The sequence below is a fragment of the Prunus mume genome, linkage group LG6, assembly GCF_029339155.1.
Source record: "Prunus mume cultivar Tortuosa linkage group LG6, ASM2933915v1, whole genome shotgun sequence".
Classification (NCBI taxonomy): Eukaryota; Viridiplantae; Streptophyta; class Magnoliopsida; order Rosales; family Rosaceae; genus Prunus; species Prunus mume.
Genome location: NC_142703.1, coordinates 20,723,371 through 20,739,146, shown reverse-complemented (window position 1 = coordinate 20,739,146; position 15,776 = coordinate 20,723,371). Strand labels below are relative to the sequence as shown.

Genomic DNA, 15,776 nt, shown 5'->3' with positions numbered 1-15,776 from the left:
TTTCAAGTATATTTTTTGCTAATTTCTATTCTAAAAAATAATTTTGTTTAAATTATGATATTTTAAATGCTAAAATTATTACAAACAATGAAAATGTGTACTTTGAGAATAATAAAAATTCTAATTTTAGAAAAACCAAGATAGTAAAATAATATTATATTTAGTTTAAAATAAATATTTAAAAATAAATATGAAATTGAATAATATATGATGGTTTTATCATAAAATTAATATACACTAGTGTAGCAAAATAAAATAATGAAGTAGAACGAAAAAACTGAAGATTGAAAAGAAAAAAAAAGGAAAATGAAAAAAAATGAAAAATCAAACCAACCAAAAAAGAAGAAGAAAGAAAGCAATCAGACCAATACATTGGGTAGAAAATGAAAACAATAATTTGGTTATTTCAATTTTTGTACATGAGGTTGAATTTGTTTTCTGAAAACAATTCCTATAAAAATGAAAACGACATACCGAACGTGTTTTTGGTAGAAAATGAAAAGCGGCCTTGAAAAGCGTTACTTAAACGGCCCCTAAGATTCTAACAGTACCTCTTCCTATTTCCAGTATTGATGATCAGATGATTTGGGGCCCTAGTCCCTCTGGTGTATTTACCATTAAAAGTGCTTTTAATTTATAGGTTCAAGATTCAGAACTCATCCGCAGAACCATATTCTTAAGAAAATGTGGAAGTTATATATTCCCCCCAAAGTTAAGTTACGCTCGTCTCCTTTTGAGAAAGAGACTTAATGTTAGAAGTCATCTAAATAGACTTATGCCTCACATTAACCCAGATTGTCCTCTTTGTAATAATGCTCTTGAAACTATCATTTATTTGTTTCTTACTTGCTCTTTTGCTAATAATATTTGGAGTTGTGTAAATGATAATTTGCTAAAACCTCCTATTAGTACTGATCTTCTTACTTGGCTTGACATGTTGCCTACAACAAATTCTGTCCAGGGTCCTTGCCAGCTCTCCAAAGCTATTATGATATGTTGCACTTAAGCTCCTTATGCGATTCTATCAAGTTTGCACTTAAGCCAACTTCTTGGCAGATGCTCTTGCCAACCTTGGCCATAAGCTATCCCCTTCATTCCTGTAGGAAGTTGGGTTGCCGTTACTTCCTGCTCTTGCTTTCTTTTTTTATCTCCTGGGGCCTTCGTATCCAAAAAATTTTGCTTTGTAATTTTCCTTTCCGCATAAAAAAAAATATGTAGAAGAAATCAATACTAATCTATTAAAAAAAACCATCAAAGCCTGTAATAAATTTATTTTCTTTTTTGGCAGATAATAAATTTATATACAAATCCATGAAAATATGTTATATAAGTCTATCCCAGAGTCGAGGGTTTATTCTATAGAATTTTTTTTTCTGTTTTTCCTAATTGACTACACCCCTACCTTGAGTACCATGGTGTTCAACTTTCAGAGTGTCCATTTTCTTTTTGGGTCGGGCAAAGTGTCGATTGAATACACCAGTAAACATAAATGAAAACACAAAATTTAATAAAAGAAAAAGAAAAGTAAGCCCCACCTCCTCTTCTCTCACTCCGCTCTGTGCCACCCACCACCTCCACCGAGACCCTACCCTTTACCGTCAAATTGACCAGCCCCCTACCTCCTCCTCCTCTTCCTCTTCCTCTTCCTCTCTCTCTCTCTCTCTCTCTCTGGCTCTCTCATTCAGTTTCTCTCTCTATCTCCGCCCAAACACCCCGACCCAAATCTACCTCTGCTAAACCCACTCTCTCAGCTCTCTCATTCGATCCCAAAACCCAAATACCGTCAAAAACCCAAACGCCCAAACCCGGATCGTCATCTCTCTTGAAACAAGGTAAAGTCTTTTTCTTGGTTGATTTTTTCGTGTGGGTTTGATTTCTAGAATGGTTTTATGTCTACATGCATGTCAAAAGTATGAGTCAGTGATAGTGATAATATTTCTAACACGTAATTCCTCGGCTCTTGCACTTTATAGGTTGCACAAAATTGGAGGCAGAGAGGTTTGCTGCCGCATTGTAGCTTAAGCTAATCTTCAGACATGGTAAGCCAAACTTCAGATACTTTATAGTTTCTGGAAACAATGCTCTTTGTTCTTGGGAAATTGCTGGAAAATATATATTTTCTAGGGTTTTAAGTTTTAATTGTTTGATTCTTCGTACCCTATGTAAGTTGATGATGAAATCTTAAAATTGGGGTTTTGGGTTTGTTTGTTTGTTTGTTTGTTTTTTGGATGAATAAAGTCACAGGCAGATATTAGGAAGTGGTTTATGAAGTCGCACGACAAGGGCAATGTCAAGAAACCTGCGCCAACTACTTCTCAGACTCCTTCTACAGCTAAGGAAGAGCCTAAAGAACCAGTGAGTTTTCGGTTTGGTTTGGGGACAAACTAAGATTTTGTTGCATTTGCTTGGTTGTGTCTGTAAAAGTCAGACATATTGTTTTTAGCATCTATGGTTTGGATAAACTAACAGCTACTTGATGCAGGTCTGATTGGGTTTAAATGGTTTTAGAGACATTAATTTGTGTTATTTGCTTGTAAACAACAATATGATTTGTAAACACTGTATGTTCTTTTTTAAAACAAAAAAGTAGAATGATTTTTCCACTGCGTGGTTTTAACAGAATTGATATACAAACATTGTACTGAATATAATGATAAGAAAAGGAGGCTTGTTTTCTTAATCATGTTATGTATTTTGTTCTTGTAGTAATCAAGGAAACTATGAAAGTCTAATCAGAATCTCAAACCAAAACGTAAATTCCACAGAAAGAACACCACCCCCTCCCAAGTTGGCTAGTCCACACAGGAGCATGGGAATTTCGAAACTTTATTTGTCATAATAAACTTTCCCGTTTGTTTTCTTGTGTGCTTTTATCTGTGATAAACCAGGTGCAGGGAGGTCAAGAGAATTCAGGCAGGAGGAAAACTAGCAAGTATTTTACCACAGATAAGCCAAAAGCTGAAAAAGAAACTGAAGTTCCAGCCAAAAGAAAAACTCACAAGGAGCCTGATGAATCCGTGAAACCCTCACCTGCAAAAAAAGTTCACAAAGTTGTCGATGATGACGATGATTTTGTCTTACCTCATTTGAAGAAGAACTCAGTTGATGCGACTCCTAGTAAGAAATTGAAGAGTGCATCTGGCGTGGGAGTCCCACAGAAACTTACGGCTATTGATGAAGGTGGTGATGATGATGTCAAGGATGCTGAATCTCCTCAAAAGCCTGGTGGTAGGGGTCGTGGTGGAAGAGGTACTTCGGCAGGACCAGCTGGTGGAAGAGGTACTTCGGCAGGACCAGCTGGTGGAAGAGGCAGGGGCGCTGGACGAGGTGGATTTATGAATTTCGGAGATAGAAAAGATCCTCCACACAAAGGAGAAAAGGTTTAGTGTTTTGGAATGCCTGGAATTGATTGTCGAAATGATCGTATTATTCTTGATGTTAACCATTAGTCCCTGTTTGTGTGTCTCAGGAAGTTCCTGAAGGTGCTCCAGATTGTTTAGCTGGTTTAACTTTTGTAATTAGTGGTACACTTGACAGGTATTTGTTTTGTTTGACTTTCACAAGCTTGTTTGTACATTTGGTTGTAGATTTAAAATTCCTTGCACATACCTTCTTGGCAATCAGCAGCCCAATTTTTCTAGGAAGCTATTACATATAACGGCTTCATGTACTTGTCAGGATTGTGTTGATATTATTGTTTCAATTACGATGTTTGTCTGGTTGCATTAATTAATTTGATTATGTCTTCTTTCCTTGCTTTATTGGTAGAGTTTAATAAATATTTATCTTTCAGCATAAGTTTGAAGTTTAAAATTTTACCATACTTACAGTTTGGAAAGAGAGGAAGCAGAGGATTTGATAAAACGTCATGGCGGTCGTATTACTGGATCTGTCAGCAAGAAAACGGTTACTTCATGTTTCTATCTTGTAATTTCTTGTATTTTGATACCACTGCTGGCATGTGATTAACATAGGCTGTTTGCAGAACTATCTTTTATGTGATGAAGATATTGAGGGAAGGAAATCCTCTAAAGCCAAAGAACTTGGGTTTGTTATCTTGGACCGAACTAGATGCAATTTCATATTACTTCTGCTTCCTTTATTTATCATCTAAATTTTAATTGTATTCTGTAGTACTGCTTTTCTCACTGAGGATGGACTGTTTGATATGATTCGGGCATCTATCCGTGCTAAAGTATCTGTGCAAGAGGCAAAGAAATCTGTGGATGATGTGGCAGCAGCATCTTTGCCCAAGAAAAGTCCTAATAAAGTAGCATCAAAGAGTATGTTGCAGTTAACTAAGTAGTTTTGGTCTATCATTCTTATGGCAGATTCATAATTTAGTTCTTGGTTTGACTGGGTTTATGTGTGTGGGCCATGCTTAATTGCATATCACATAGTTTGTTGCGTGTGGGCATTCTTGCTTTTCATTTTGTTTTATCTTTTTCTCTGTCTAACTCTGTAATTTCTTATGTGGATTTACTATGTAATTTCTTATAGATAATTCATATATATATATATATATTTATTTGTACATAACTTTTGCTTTACTAAGAAATAACGTCCTTGAGGCAATCTGCTCAAAGACAATGAAGAAGTACCTTACCCTCTGCTTGGATGAATGAATTGAAAATTGCACAGAATTCTTAAATGACGGAATTTGTATCTCCATCGTTTAAATTTCTGGCAGTTGATAATTTCAGTGTTTGGATTTTTTTTTTTGGTCATATCAGTGTTTGGATTTATGTATGTTGAATTTTGTAAATGACACAAATTATAGGGGAAACGAAAACCTGTTCAGTAGAAATTGCGAAATGATGCCTCATTTGGCAGAAATTAAACTCAGGAATCTTGATACCCAATTTCCATGATTTTTTCCGCGCATCATTTAATAAGTTCTGTGCTTAAGTTGCCAAACAATGAAAATATCAATTTCTCCTCTTCAATTCCTGACTTTTAGCTAAATCCCGAGTTATTTTCCTCCATCCAAACTGAGGAAAAATTAAAATGAGATTTCGAAGATATTAATGTAGCATTGGGTACTGTACAGTTATGCAGGCAAATAATCATCATATGTTTTTGCACTGTCCCTTCCCTTCACAAATCTGGAGCAAACAAGTTGTCTTGTAGTTTGATTTGGGTGATTTGAAGGAACTGTGATTATCTGCTCTCAGATGGTATCAATACGATTATCTTATATTCTCCTTCATCTTTTTATTTTTAAGTGTAGCCATATATCCAAAAAAATTTTACTCTCAATTTTACTTTTGAAGGAATAATACTTGGATTTTTTTGTCAAAAAAAATGTTGCACATTGTTATCTTTTAGCTAAATGATCAAAGTCAAATTTGTGATGATTCTTCTTCTTCTTCTTAACCCCTTCGCATATTTCTCTACCTTCAAAAGTGTGTATCTCTCTCTCTCTCTCTCTCTCTCTCTCTCTCTCTCTGTGCCCATCTTGTATCATGTGTCATGTGTATAGTATTTTGCATTGATGGAGCCTATGCCCTGGAGGGCACAAGTAAACTTTCTTGTTATATGGAGTTTGGATGCTTTTCCTAGCAGGTTAATATAGTAGTTGCATCTTATTAAGAGAAAGTAGTTGCATGGTTATTGAAGTTTTCTTATAAAATAGACATGTACTGTTCCAGAAGATTGTGCTGGAAGCTCCTTGGCATCAAGTGTATCCCACAAACAATTGGAGTCAGATGCTTCCCATGCTAGGCGTAAGAAGCAAACTACTGAGCATTCTGCCTCTACTTGGACAGAAAAATATAGGCCAAAGGTTCCAAATGACATTATCGGGAATCAGTCACTGGTATGCCTGTTAATTATTGCATTACAACCATTGCATCTGCTGTTGAATCGTTGTCTGCACGTGCATCTATCTGGAAGCCATTGTAAGTTTGTTATTCTGATAAAATTTATGTAATGTCTAATATGCAGGTAAAGCAGCTTCATGATTGGTTGGCACATTGGCATGAGCAATTTCTTGATACTGGAAATAAAAAAAAAGGCAAAAACGCAACCAATTCTGGTGCCAAAAAGGCTGTACTATTAAGTGGAACGCCTGGTATAGGGAAAACGACGTCCGCTAAGTTAGTCAGTCAGATGCTTGGTTTCCAGACAATTGAGGTGTCGATACTTTTACCAAATTTGCATAACTATGGAATAATTTGAATGTTGCTGAGTTATGTTACTCAATGCAAATGCCTGCATATTGTTTAGGTAAATGCTAGTGACAGTCGTGGGAAAGCTGATTCCAAGATTGAAAAGGGAATTGGTGGAAGCAATGCAAATTCTATTAAAGAGCTTGTCAGCAACAAGGCCCTGAGCATGGATGGGTTGGTTTTACACACTTTCTCTATATAATGTATATTTTTTGGGGTAATTTATGCATGGATGTGCCTGAAGGAATTTATTCTCTAGTTAATTCTTAGTTAAATTTGCAGATTGAAGCATCCCAAAACTGTGCTAATTATGGATGAGGTTGATGGGATGTCTGCTGGAGATCGGGGAGGAGTTGCTGATCTTATTGCTAGCATAAAGATTTCTAAAATTCCTGTTATCTGCATTTGTAATGATCGTTACAGTCAGAAACTGAAAAGTCTTGTGAACTACTGTTTACTTCTCAGCTTTCGGAAACCTACTAAACAACAGGTCCCCCCTACTTCCCTAACAGTAAATTTTTGGTATTTTGATATATTTTGGTATTTTAAAGAATTTGTTCTTATATGTTACTTGAATGCATTCTTTCTAGTAATTACTTGCAAGTTGCCAAACCATGCTACTAATTGGTTCTTATTAATGTTGGCAATGTTTAAAAAGTTTGGAGCTCTGTCATTGAATGATTTTTTTAATTTTTTTATTTGGCTTGCTATATTGATTGAAAGTATGCACTGCGACATATGTGTGTGTGCACTCGGACACACAAACTAACAGATGTGATGAAAATTAAATTGTTTATGCTGGTTGTGATGCATAAGAAACTTTTTTGTTAATTAAGCCAATGACTAATGTATTTTAAAGGACTCCACAACATGCTCCTATATCTGTAACGTTATAATTTTTGTTGCTTCATGATGTTGGGTGCCACAAAAACTTCTTTGGTACGAGAGATATTTTTTGATCATTAAACAAGTGGTTTAATAGGTTATTTTTGTCGACCTAGAACTGAAAGATTAATTTTCGACAATAAAAGTGTCTTTGTTCCATTCATTGGCATTTTGGTAGTGAATAATAAACATTGAAGTCAAACAAATTTACCAAGGTTGACAAAAAACATTTTGGTTATGCTACAGACTTGTTTGTTTCGTTTGGTTTTGGGTATAGCAATATCTGTTGTCTAACAACACGATGGCATGTTTTTTCTCTAAGCCTCAGCTCTTATCCTTTCCAGCATCGGGTTGTAGTACCTGAACTTGAACTATGTTATCTTCTAATTGGCAACCATAAGTCTGTAGTTCTCATACTCAATGAGTCCTTATGATTAATTGATTTTAAAATGGCATCATTGTTTTTACTAATATCCTTTGAATTGTAATTTTTTTTAAGCAGTTAGAGAAAAACATTAAAATGTAAAGGCGTGATTTGGTCCATAAGAAAGAACCAATTGATTTGTTATTGGATTTTATTTCTTTTGGACAGGGAAACAAGTTTGGCATTATTTTTTTGTAAGTTAGGATGTAAATATCTCTGGTAGCGATAAATGGGCAGCACTCAAACACTCACTTTTGACTTTATGTTTTTGAGGAAAATCTCATGTAGTGTGATGTTTAGCCAATTTAATGGAAGGAAAACCTTTTCGTTCCTGTATATAAAATACAGATATATGCTTCCATGGCCCATTGTGCATGCACGTGAGCTGATGTAGTTGTGAAAATCTGCATTGGTGATTGCATATAGAAGTGCATGTTTTTCTTCATGTGTGTATGGGCATGGATAGGAAATTTTATTTTTGTGCATTTGTAATACAGTTAGAAATGACATTTCATGCTTTTTGACTCTTAAATTTGGCTTACCTTTGAATAAGGTTTGAATGACGTTGCTGCCGGGAAGCAGTTACTAACACTTTATATTGTGTTCATGGTGGTAGATGGCAAAGAGGTTGATGCAAATTGCAAATGCTGAAGGACTTAAAGTTAATGAGGTAAATATTGTGATGACAGTCAAACTGTTTGGAGTTATCATGTACTATATTGCTACAGAAGCTTTGGACCCCACCAAATATTGTAAATTATTATTTCTGGAAATATCAAGCATGAGTCAAATTCTATTGTTAAGCAAAATGGACTATATTGTAGAATTATATAATTTAATTTTCTTTTACCTCCTTTGTTAGGACTTAGCTCAGTTTAGGTACTTGTCCTTTTTGTGTTAAGTGCTAACCTTCGTAAATGTATTTTGTACTATGGTTTTACATGTGATCAAGTATCTGGCTTATCTGGTTTCTGACATGTATTTAAAGGTTCTTTTTTATCCCCATGTTGATCTTCTTGTCATTTTCTCAGATTGCTCTTGAGGAACTCGCAGAAAAAGTTAATGGAGACATGCGAATGGCAGTTAACCAGTTGCAGTATATGAGCCTATCAATGTCTGTCATTAAATATGATGATGTAAGGCAGCGCTTATTAAGCAGTGCAAAGGATGAAGATATTTCACCATTCACAGCTGTTGACAAGTATGGCAGCAATATTTTCATTTTTGGCTCTGGTTTTCTGCATCTTGCTGTCTATTGATATGCGTGTCTTCTCTTATTCATTTCTATTTGCTGCACTTTGTTTCTTGATTGATTTATGCATCAAAATTCTTTAATATTTGAGGTTGCTGTTTCAACCATGACTTTAAGATTCACTTCTTTGCTCTCAATTATATGCTTTGTTTTTGTTTTTAATAAAAAACAAAATTTTATTGATAAACTTTGGAACAGTACAAAGATGCAGTGGAAAAGCTTTCCACTGAGAAAATGTAGAAATTAAGAAACTAACCCACCATCCATGAATCAGAAAAACTAAAGGTCTGAGCTCAATTCTTTTTTGATTTTGAGAAATGAAGTTTTATCGGAATCTTAATGGAAAACATACAACGTAATACCACAACGCACCATTTACCGTACAACAGGAATACATTAAAATTCATTGCATAAGCTTAAATAAGTACAGCCTTCCAATTGGCAAAAATTCCAAAGGCGGTATTTCCCTAAATACAGAAGAAACCGGAGCTGATAATGATGCCCAAAACCGTAACTTGTTCCATAAAACCTCCACTTTCACGATGCCCAAAACCATACAGTATCCCATAAAACCTCTGTTTGCCTCCCCTCTATAACTTTTAAAGATCCTTTTGTTTCTCTCTAACCATACCACCCAAAATACGGGCGTCACACCACAATCTGATGAAGTCTTTGCCTTCTTTCCTTCCCCAAAAGTGTCTTGTTTCCCTCATGTTAAATTTAACTTCTCAGAATCTTGTTACGGGTACTTTTTCCAGTCAGTGAAGGCTCTATTTGGCCTTCAGGAGTGTTGAGAGTATCCCACATCCAAGGATGGAAGCCTAGCTTAAGAGCTTAAAGATCTTGGGCCTCTCCATCCTTTCCCATTTGGTTTTGGGTTGAATGCTTACATTCTAGTATGCGTCCATTACCATGTGTGTGATGCTGACTTGTCTTTTCGACCTGCAGGCTGTTTGGTTTTAATGCAGGAAAGTTGCGGATGGATGAGCGTGTTGACCTGAGCATGAGTGATCCTGATCTAGTCCCTCTTCTTATCCAGGTGCGTGCTTTGCTAGCGCAGTTGTTTTTGGCTGGCATATTCCGAATAAAAAATGATATAACAAACAGTGAGATATTTTAATCTGTTGAGTTTCACTATCGAATACTACTGCCAGAAGAAAAGACTTCAGTGCTTAGTGTTAACAGGCTGCATGGATGATAACCTATTCAGCAGTTTCTGTTTCATGTCACTGGTTAAACTAATAATTATCATATACATTTGTAATAACAATAACATCAGGAGTGCTGGTTAGTTATAAACATATGACTGCACGAAGCATTATCTTGGAATGCTTTTCAGTTGAAAATGATATTAATGCGAGTAGAATTTTTAAGGGACACTTAACTTAGTAGGAGCATATTCCTAAAAGATACTTTTTTGACATTTCCTTTGATGTGTTATTGCACTAATCAGAACTCGTGAACAATTTTTTTATTTTATTTTTTACAAGTAAAAGAAATTTACTAAAGCAAACAGGTGATGGGTGGTATACACCTTAACAAATGATTCCAATGCTCACATACTGAACTGTTCTGGCTATCATTACAGCTCTTCAGACAAATTTCTAATACTTTATGGGAACTTGAACTTGCATCGATATGAAGAACTGTTTTAACATTTGTATCATGACTCTGGCCAAAAAAGAAAGAGCAACATTTGTATCATGAGATTAATCTGGAATATTCATGTAATTTGGTATGATAACAATGAAGTAGGAAGAAAGGATGAAAAATGTATATTCTAAGCTATCAGTCTCTTTCTCTCTCCCCCTTCTCTGTAGATATAATATATATATATATATATATTATATCAATATTCAAGTCAAGAAAGAGTTGAAAGGAAGCTTAGTGTGTTCTTACTCACCACACTCTCCTCCAGTTTTTAAATATGTGCTATTTGACTTAAGATCTTAGTGCGGCTAGTACCCATACGAATTATTAGATATTTTATTTTGCTTCATTTTCTTTTGATCACTTTCATTCTTCATGGACTTAGATGTAAACTTACATTTATTCAAACATGGACACTTACGCTTTCAAATTTTAACCTTATTCTTTTTCCAAATGATGATATTTGTAGTGAAATGTTTAAATATTCTCATATATTAAGCTTATTATGCAATTTCTGGCAGGAAAATTATATTAACTATAGGCCAAGTTCGGCTGTCAAGGATGATAGTGGGATAAAACGTATGAACTTAATTGCCCGTGCCGCAGAGTCTATTGGCAATGGGGATATTTTCAATGTACAGATTAGAAAATATCGGCAATGGCAGCTTTCCCAAAGTGCTTGTCTTTCATCCTCTATTTTTCCGTATGTTTATTAACATCAGCTATGGAAGTCGAAATAATATCATTATGAGTGTATTCATAATTTCTAGTTCATGGTATCATTTTTATACTCATTTTTTTGTTATAATCAGTGCTGCATTATTGCGTGGGCAAAGAGAGACACTTGAGCAGGTAATGAATTTCTATTACATGCAAGCTTATAAATTCCAAAAGTGTAACTGATGCTCTCTGTGGCCTTGAAAAATGTATTGATTCTGTGTGCTCTAGCGATTCACATTTATTGTCCCCAGTGATTTTCTTTTTCCTTTTTTTATGTTATGCCAGAGGTATACGCCATATTTGGGATATTTTGTGATTGACTTATGCTAGTGTAGACTATTGTAAAAAAGTTCTGCTGGTTTTTTTGAGAGTGAAACCTGTGCTAGTTTCGTCTTTAGTGGGCTGATCGTTGTTTATGAAATTAAGATGAAGGTAGGGTGTTTTATGGTGCAGCAGAACTTATTTCTTGAAAGTTCAACGAGGAAATTTATTGAAAAATGTGCTAAGGAGCTGCGTTTAACAAAGTAATGTACTAGAGATTACAGTCTCTCTTTATGGTGACTATTCAATCAAAGGATTATTTAAAGGATTAGAAAAACAAAAGTTAATTCCACAGGGCTAGCTCAAGAAATTTGCTCCCATTTCCAATCCCTGGCTAAGTGTAGCATTAATCAATCACTTAGGAGCTGCTCTAAGAACAGCTTGGTTAACCTTATGAGAATTAATAGGGTTTAGGGAGTCTGACCCATGCCACACCGAAAAATATAACTGAGGAACATAACTCTCGAGGAAAGCAAAATGCAAGGTTATTTGACCCTTGCTCTGTTATAGGACTAGCAGGTTGGGTCGACATAGAAACTGTCTAGTTGGTACCTCTTCCAGCTAGTCTCACTTCTTGTAATAACTCTCTTTAATTTTGTGTTTGTCACTTTGGTAAATGAATGAACCTTTACTTTCAGTAGATTTTCACATGGTTATGCTATTGTAATTTCTCATGAAATTTTTGAAAATCTTTCAAATGCCTGACAATATAACTGGTTTTTCTTTATAATCATAAATTCCTCTTTGTTCTCATTGGACCACTGGTTCAACTGAATTGTCCCTTTTCTTCAGTTTATAGAGTTGGGTTTGATTCCTATTAAAGAGGACTTATACATTCATGGTACTTGGAAAATTCAGTTTTTGGGTTTTATACCTTCCAAATGTTGTGACATGTTATATATGCATTGAGGTGTATGCTTATTGCCACAAGTTGGCCTTCTTTTGCAGGGAGAAAGGAATTTTAATAGATTTGGAGGGTGGCTGGGAAAGAACTCAACACTTGGAAAAAATTTGAGGCTCTTGGAAGATTTGCATGTCCATCTTCTTGCTTCTCGTGAATCTAGTTCGGGGAGGTAGTCTCTGTTCTACGTTTGAACTTCTGGTCACTAACCTAATGCATTTGTCTTTGAGTTTTGCAATGACTTATGCCAACATATAAACGTTGTTGACTTGTATAAGGACTGAAATTAATTTACAACCAATGATGTTTTAAGGGTAAATGTCTCCTTAGGACCTTACGCCCTTTTGTAAACTTTTATTTTCTTGTCTGCACATTACCAGTGTCTCCTAGGAAAGAAACTTTTAACTTTTTTATATTTATTTTGGAGCCTAATGGTTATCTTAAAATTTCCCTTCAGTTTTTTGTCCTACTGTTCCTTGCCTTTTAACTTGAAAATTTTATACATTTCCATGTGCAATCTCTGGATTACTTTTGATATAATATATTGGATTAGTAAATGTTTATCATATAGTTTATGTAAGGTTTTTATTAGTAAATATGTGTTCATTTCAAAGCAATAGGGTGGAAGCACAAAAACTATGTTCACTCAATGGTGTTCTTAGGATGCTGATTTACTTAGCTTCGTAGATTCTTTGATCATAAGGTTCAGATATGTAAGGCAAAATGTTTTTCTTGGGGTATCCTCTGTTTGACTAACTAGATAGAGTCTAAAAGCTAGTATCCTCTGTTCTAGTCTTTTTGTATTCTGTTCTCTTTACTGCAAATGCAGTTTTAATCTCATCATAGTCTGCTTCATTTCTTTGCTGGTGCTGTTGGAAAGAGTTCGTTTGTCTGGAGGGAGAGATGGTATGAGGTGTTGGGAGTTGGCATCTTCAGGATAGTTCTCTTGAAAATCTGTTTTTAGAAATTTAATTGATCTGATCAGTCAGTTTTTGCTCCAGCTGAGGTGATATGTGAAGCAAAGGTTTTGGGTTGGCTTGTGGTTCACAAGAGGTTTCGTGTGGCTTGCTTCAGAATAAGAGACCTAATTGCTGCCTTTCTCCAAGTTGGTGTAAAATGAAAGGAAGATGCAGATTGTTTGTTTGTCCATTTTCCCATAGCTTTAAACTTGTGGTGACTATTCAAGGAGGCTGGAGTGAGTTGGGTAATTCCACAAGGGTTCCATTCATTGCTTAGTGAAAGTCTTGCTGCTTTCGGTGGAGGAAAGAAGGCTAGAGTGTTATGGGGTTGTTGCAGGAGGGTTATCTTGAGGATTTTTGACAATAAATGAGGGATGGGGGTAGAAGCGCTGTGGGAGAGGGTGAGGATTTTGTCGTCCCTTTGGGCTTCAGTTACATCCGAATTCAGGGATCTTAATTTCTCTTCTTAATTTGCTAAATTGGGAAGTATCCATAGCATAATGCGTTTGTTGTAGGTTTCGTTGTTTTCACTTGTATCAGTTCTTTGTTTTTGATGGACTCCTTGTTCACTACTTCTTGCGTCTCTTTCATTATCTTTTCAAAAAAATTGTCCCATTTTGTCCCCCTTGAAAGCATCTAAGTTTCTTATGCTGTAAATTATTCAGGGAAACCCTGCGAGTTGAATACCTTTCTCTTCTTCTGAAACGATTGACCGTGCCCCTCCGTGAACTTCCTAAGGTTGGAAACAATCAATTTTTGGTTGCGTATGAATTTTTATATCAATAACAAAAGATGTATAATAGTTTGGTTGAAGGTTAGTTGTAAATCCATCTTCTGTGTTTTAAAAAATTACCAGGATGAAGCTGTACACAAAGTTGTGGATTTCATGAATACTTACTCCATCAGTCAGGATGACTTTGATACTATTGTGGAGTTATCCAAATTTCAGGTAACCACACCTAACTTGGTGCAGCTTTGCTACTGTTCTAGAGTTGTTCATGTTTGCTCATCGATACCTTACGTATCAGGGGCACCCAAATCCTCTAGATGGCATTCAACCAGCTGTAAAGGCAGCGCTGACAAAAGCTTACAAAGAAGGCAGCAAAACAAGGATGGTACGAGCTGCAGATTTTATCACTTTACCTGGAATGAAGAAGGCTCCTAAGAAGCGGATTGCTGCTATTTTAGAACCATCTGTTGATGTAATTGGAGAGAACAATGATGATACTTTGGTTGAGAGTGAAGAAGAAAATTCGTCAGATACAGAGGACTTGGGTAAGTTTTTGTCTGTAATCATATTGTTGCTGTTTTCTTATATGTTTTTCTCTGTCATCAGATTTTTGCTGTTTTGTTAGATAATTGCAGATAGTGGATAGGACTGCTTTAGTTTTAGGAAATTTTTCACAAATGGCAATCTCACTCTGAATAATGCAGTTTGTGAAAAGGTGGCGCCTATCAGGAACAGAAAGTTGTATAATTATTATTATGCAAAATAAAGATGGCATATGGTAACATGCTGCACTCCATAAAATAAATGGAGGGAATGTTCCATACTGTCTGGGAATATCGTTTTGATTCTGAAAATTGTAAAAAGAGAAGGAAATCCGGGAACGCGTTTGAAAATGTTCCTTCATGAACTGTTCGATGATATATTATTTTTTCTGAGCGTCCATCTCTGGGGAATATTGAAATGATGCCGCTTTTTGCTCTTTGTTTTTGTTCAAGAAACCTGACACCACTAAAAATGGTTTGTTTTAAAATTAATGCAATTTTCTTATGATATGGCCAACAGAAACTTGGCGATGAATTTGATTATGATAGGATTGTAATGGGAAGAAAAAACTATGCAAACTAGAATGCTTCTAGACTCTTTAACTATTCTGGTTGACTGCGACCTATTGGTGTTCACTTAGTGATTGTTCTTTTCACACTTTGTCAGAAGGTTCTGCGGCTGGTGAGAAGCTGCAACAGGAACTTCAAAGTTTGAATACAAAAGGTAGTTGGTAGCCATATGGACTCACACACGCCCATATTCATGTCATTTAGGTGCACTTTATTTCTGAATGCATGATTTACGTGTGCCTCATACTATGTAGGAGTGCATGTACAATTCGATTTGAAGGGTGCAACAAATTCAAGTGCAAAGAAGACACCAACAGGCAGGGGTAGAGGTGGTTCATCTGCCGCAGCTGAGAAAAAAGGAGGCCGAGGTTCAGGGGCTGGTGGAAAGAGAAAGAGATGAAGGGAGCTGAAAGAAGAGACGTCAACTTACATTTTCCCTGTATTTGGCACGTTTTATAAGAAAATGTAAATAGATTTTTCCTCCGCACATAAACATTTTTGGTAGGTCACTTGGCGAGGAATGGTAGGATCTTCGGTTGTTGTGTTGGTTTACGAGGTTACTGTTGGTGCTATTGAATTCAACTCCAAGATTCATCTTTCTGCCTTTAGTAGCATTTTATTTTCATCAATGCACTAGATAATGGTTTTAGTA

The 15,776-nt window shown here is 35.7% G+C and overlaps 1 protein-coding gene across 3 annotated transcripts; it reads left to right on the top strand.

Moving 5' to 3' along the window:
* The first annotated feature begins 1,480 nt into the window (after positions 1-1,480).
* RFC1 (replication factor C1) lies at positions 1,481-15,776 on the top strand. 3 transcript variants are annotated; one of them, XM_089054141.1, is made up of 24 exons: positions 1,520-1,832; positions 1,974-2,039; positions 2,239-2,355; positions 2,889-3,279; positions 3,310-3,380; positions 3,470-3,537; positions 3,831-3,906; positions 3,986-4,047; positions 4,135-4,283; positions 5,652-5,818; positions 5,947-6,135; positions 6,229-6,344; positions 6,453-6,660; positions 8,096-8,149; positions 8,511-8,680; positions 9,680-9,770; positions 10,903-11,084; positions 11,194-11,233; positions 12,371-12,495; positions 13,948-14,020; positions 14,139-14,231; positions 14,311-14,557; positions 15,222-15,278; positions 15,379-15,776. In XM_089054141.1, the coding sequence occupies exons 2-24, from the start codon at positions 2,037-2,039 to the stop codon at positions 15,522-15,524; spliced, it is 2,895 nt and encodes a 964-aa protein (XP_088910267.1). In that variant the 5' UTR covers positions 1,520-1,832; positions 1,974-2,036; the 3' UTR covers positions 15,525-15,776. The 3 variants fall into 3 exon arrangements, with proteins under 3 accessions (XP_008237208.2, XP_008237209.2, XP_088910267.1); XM_008238986.3 differs by having other exon boundaries at positions 1,481-1,832; positions 2,889-3,380; XM_008238987.3 differs by having other exon boundaries at positions 1,495-1,832; positions 2,889-3,380; positions 5,655-5,818.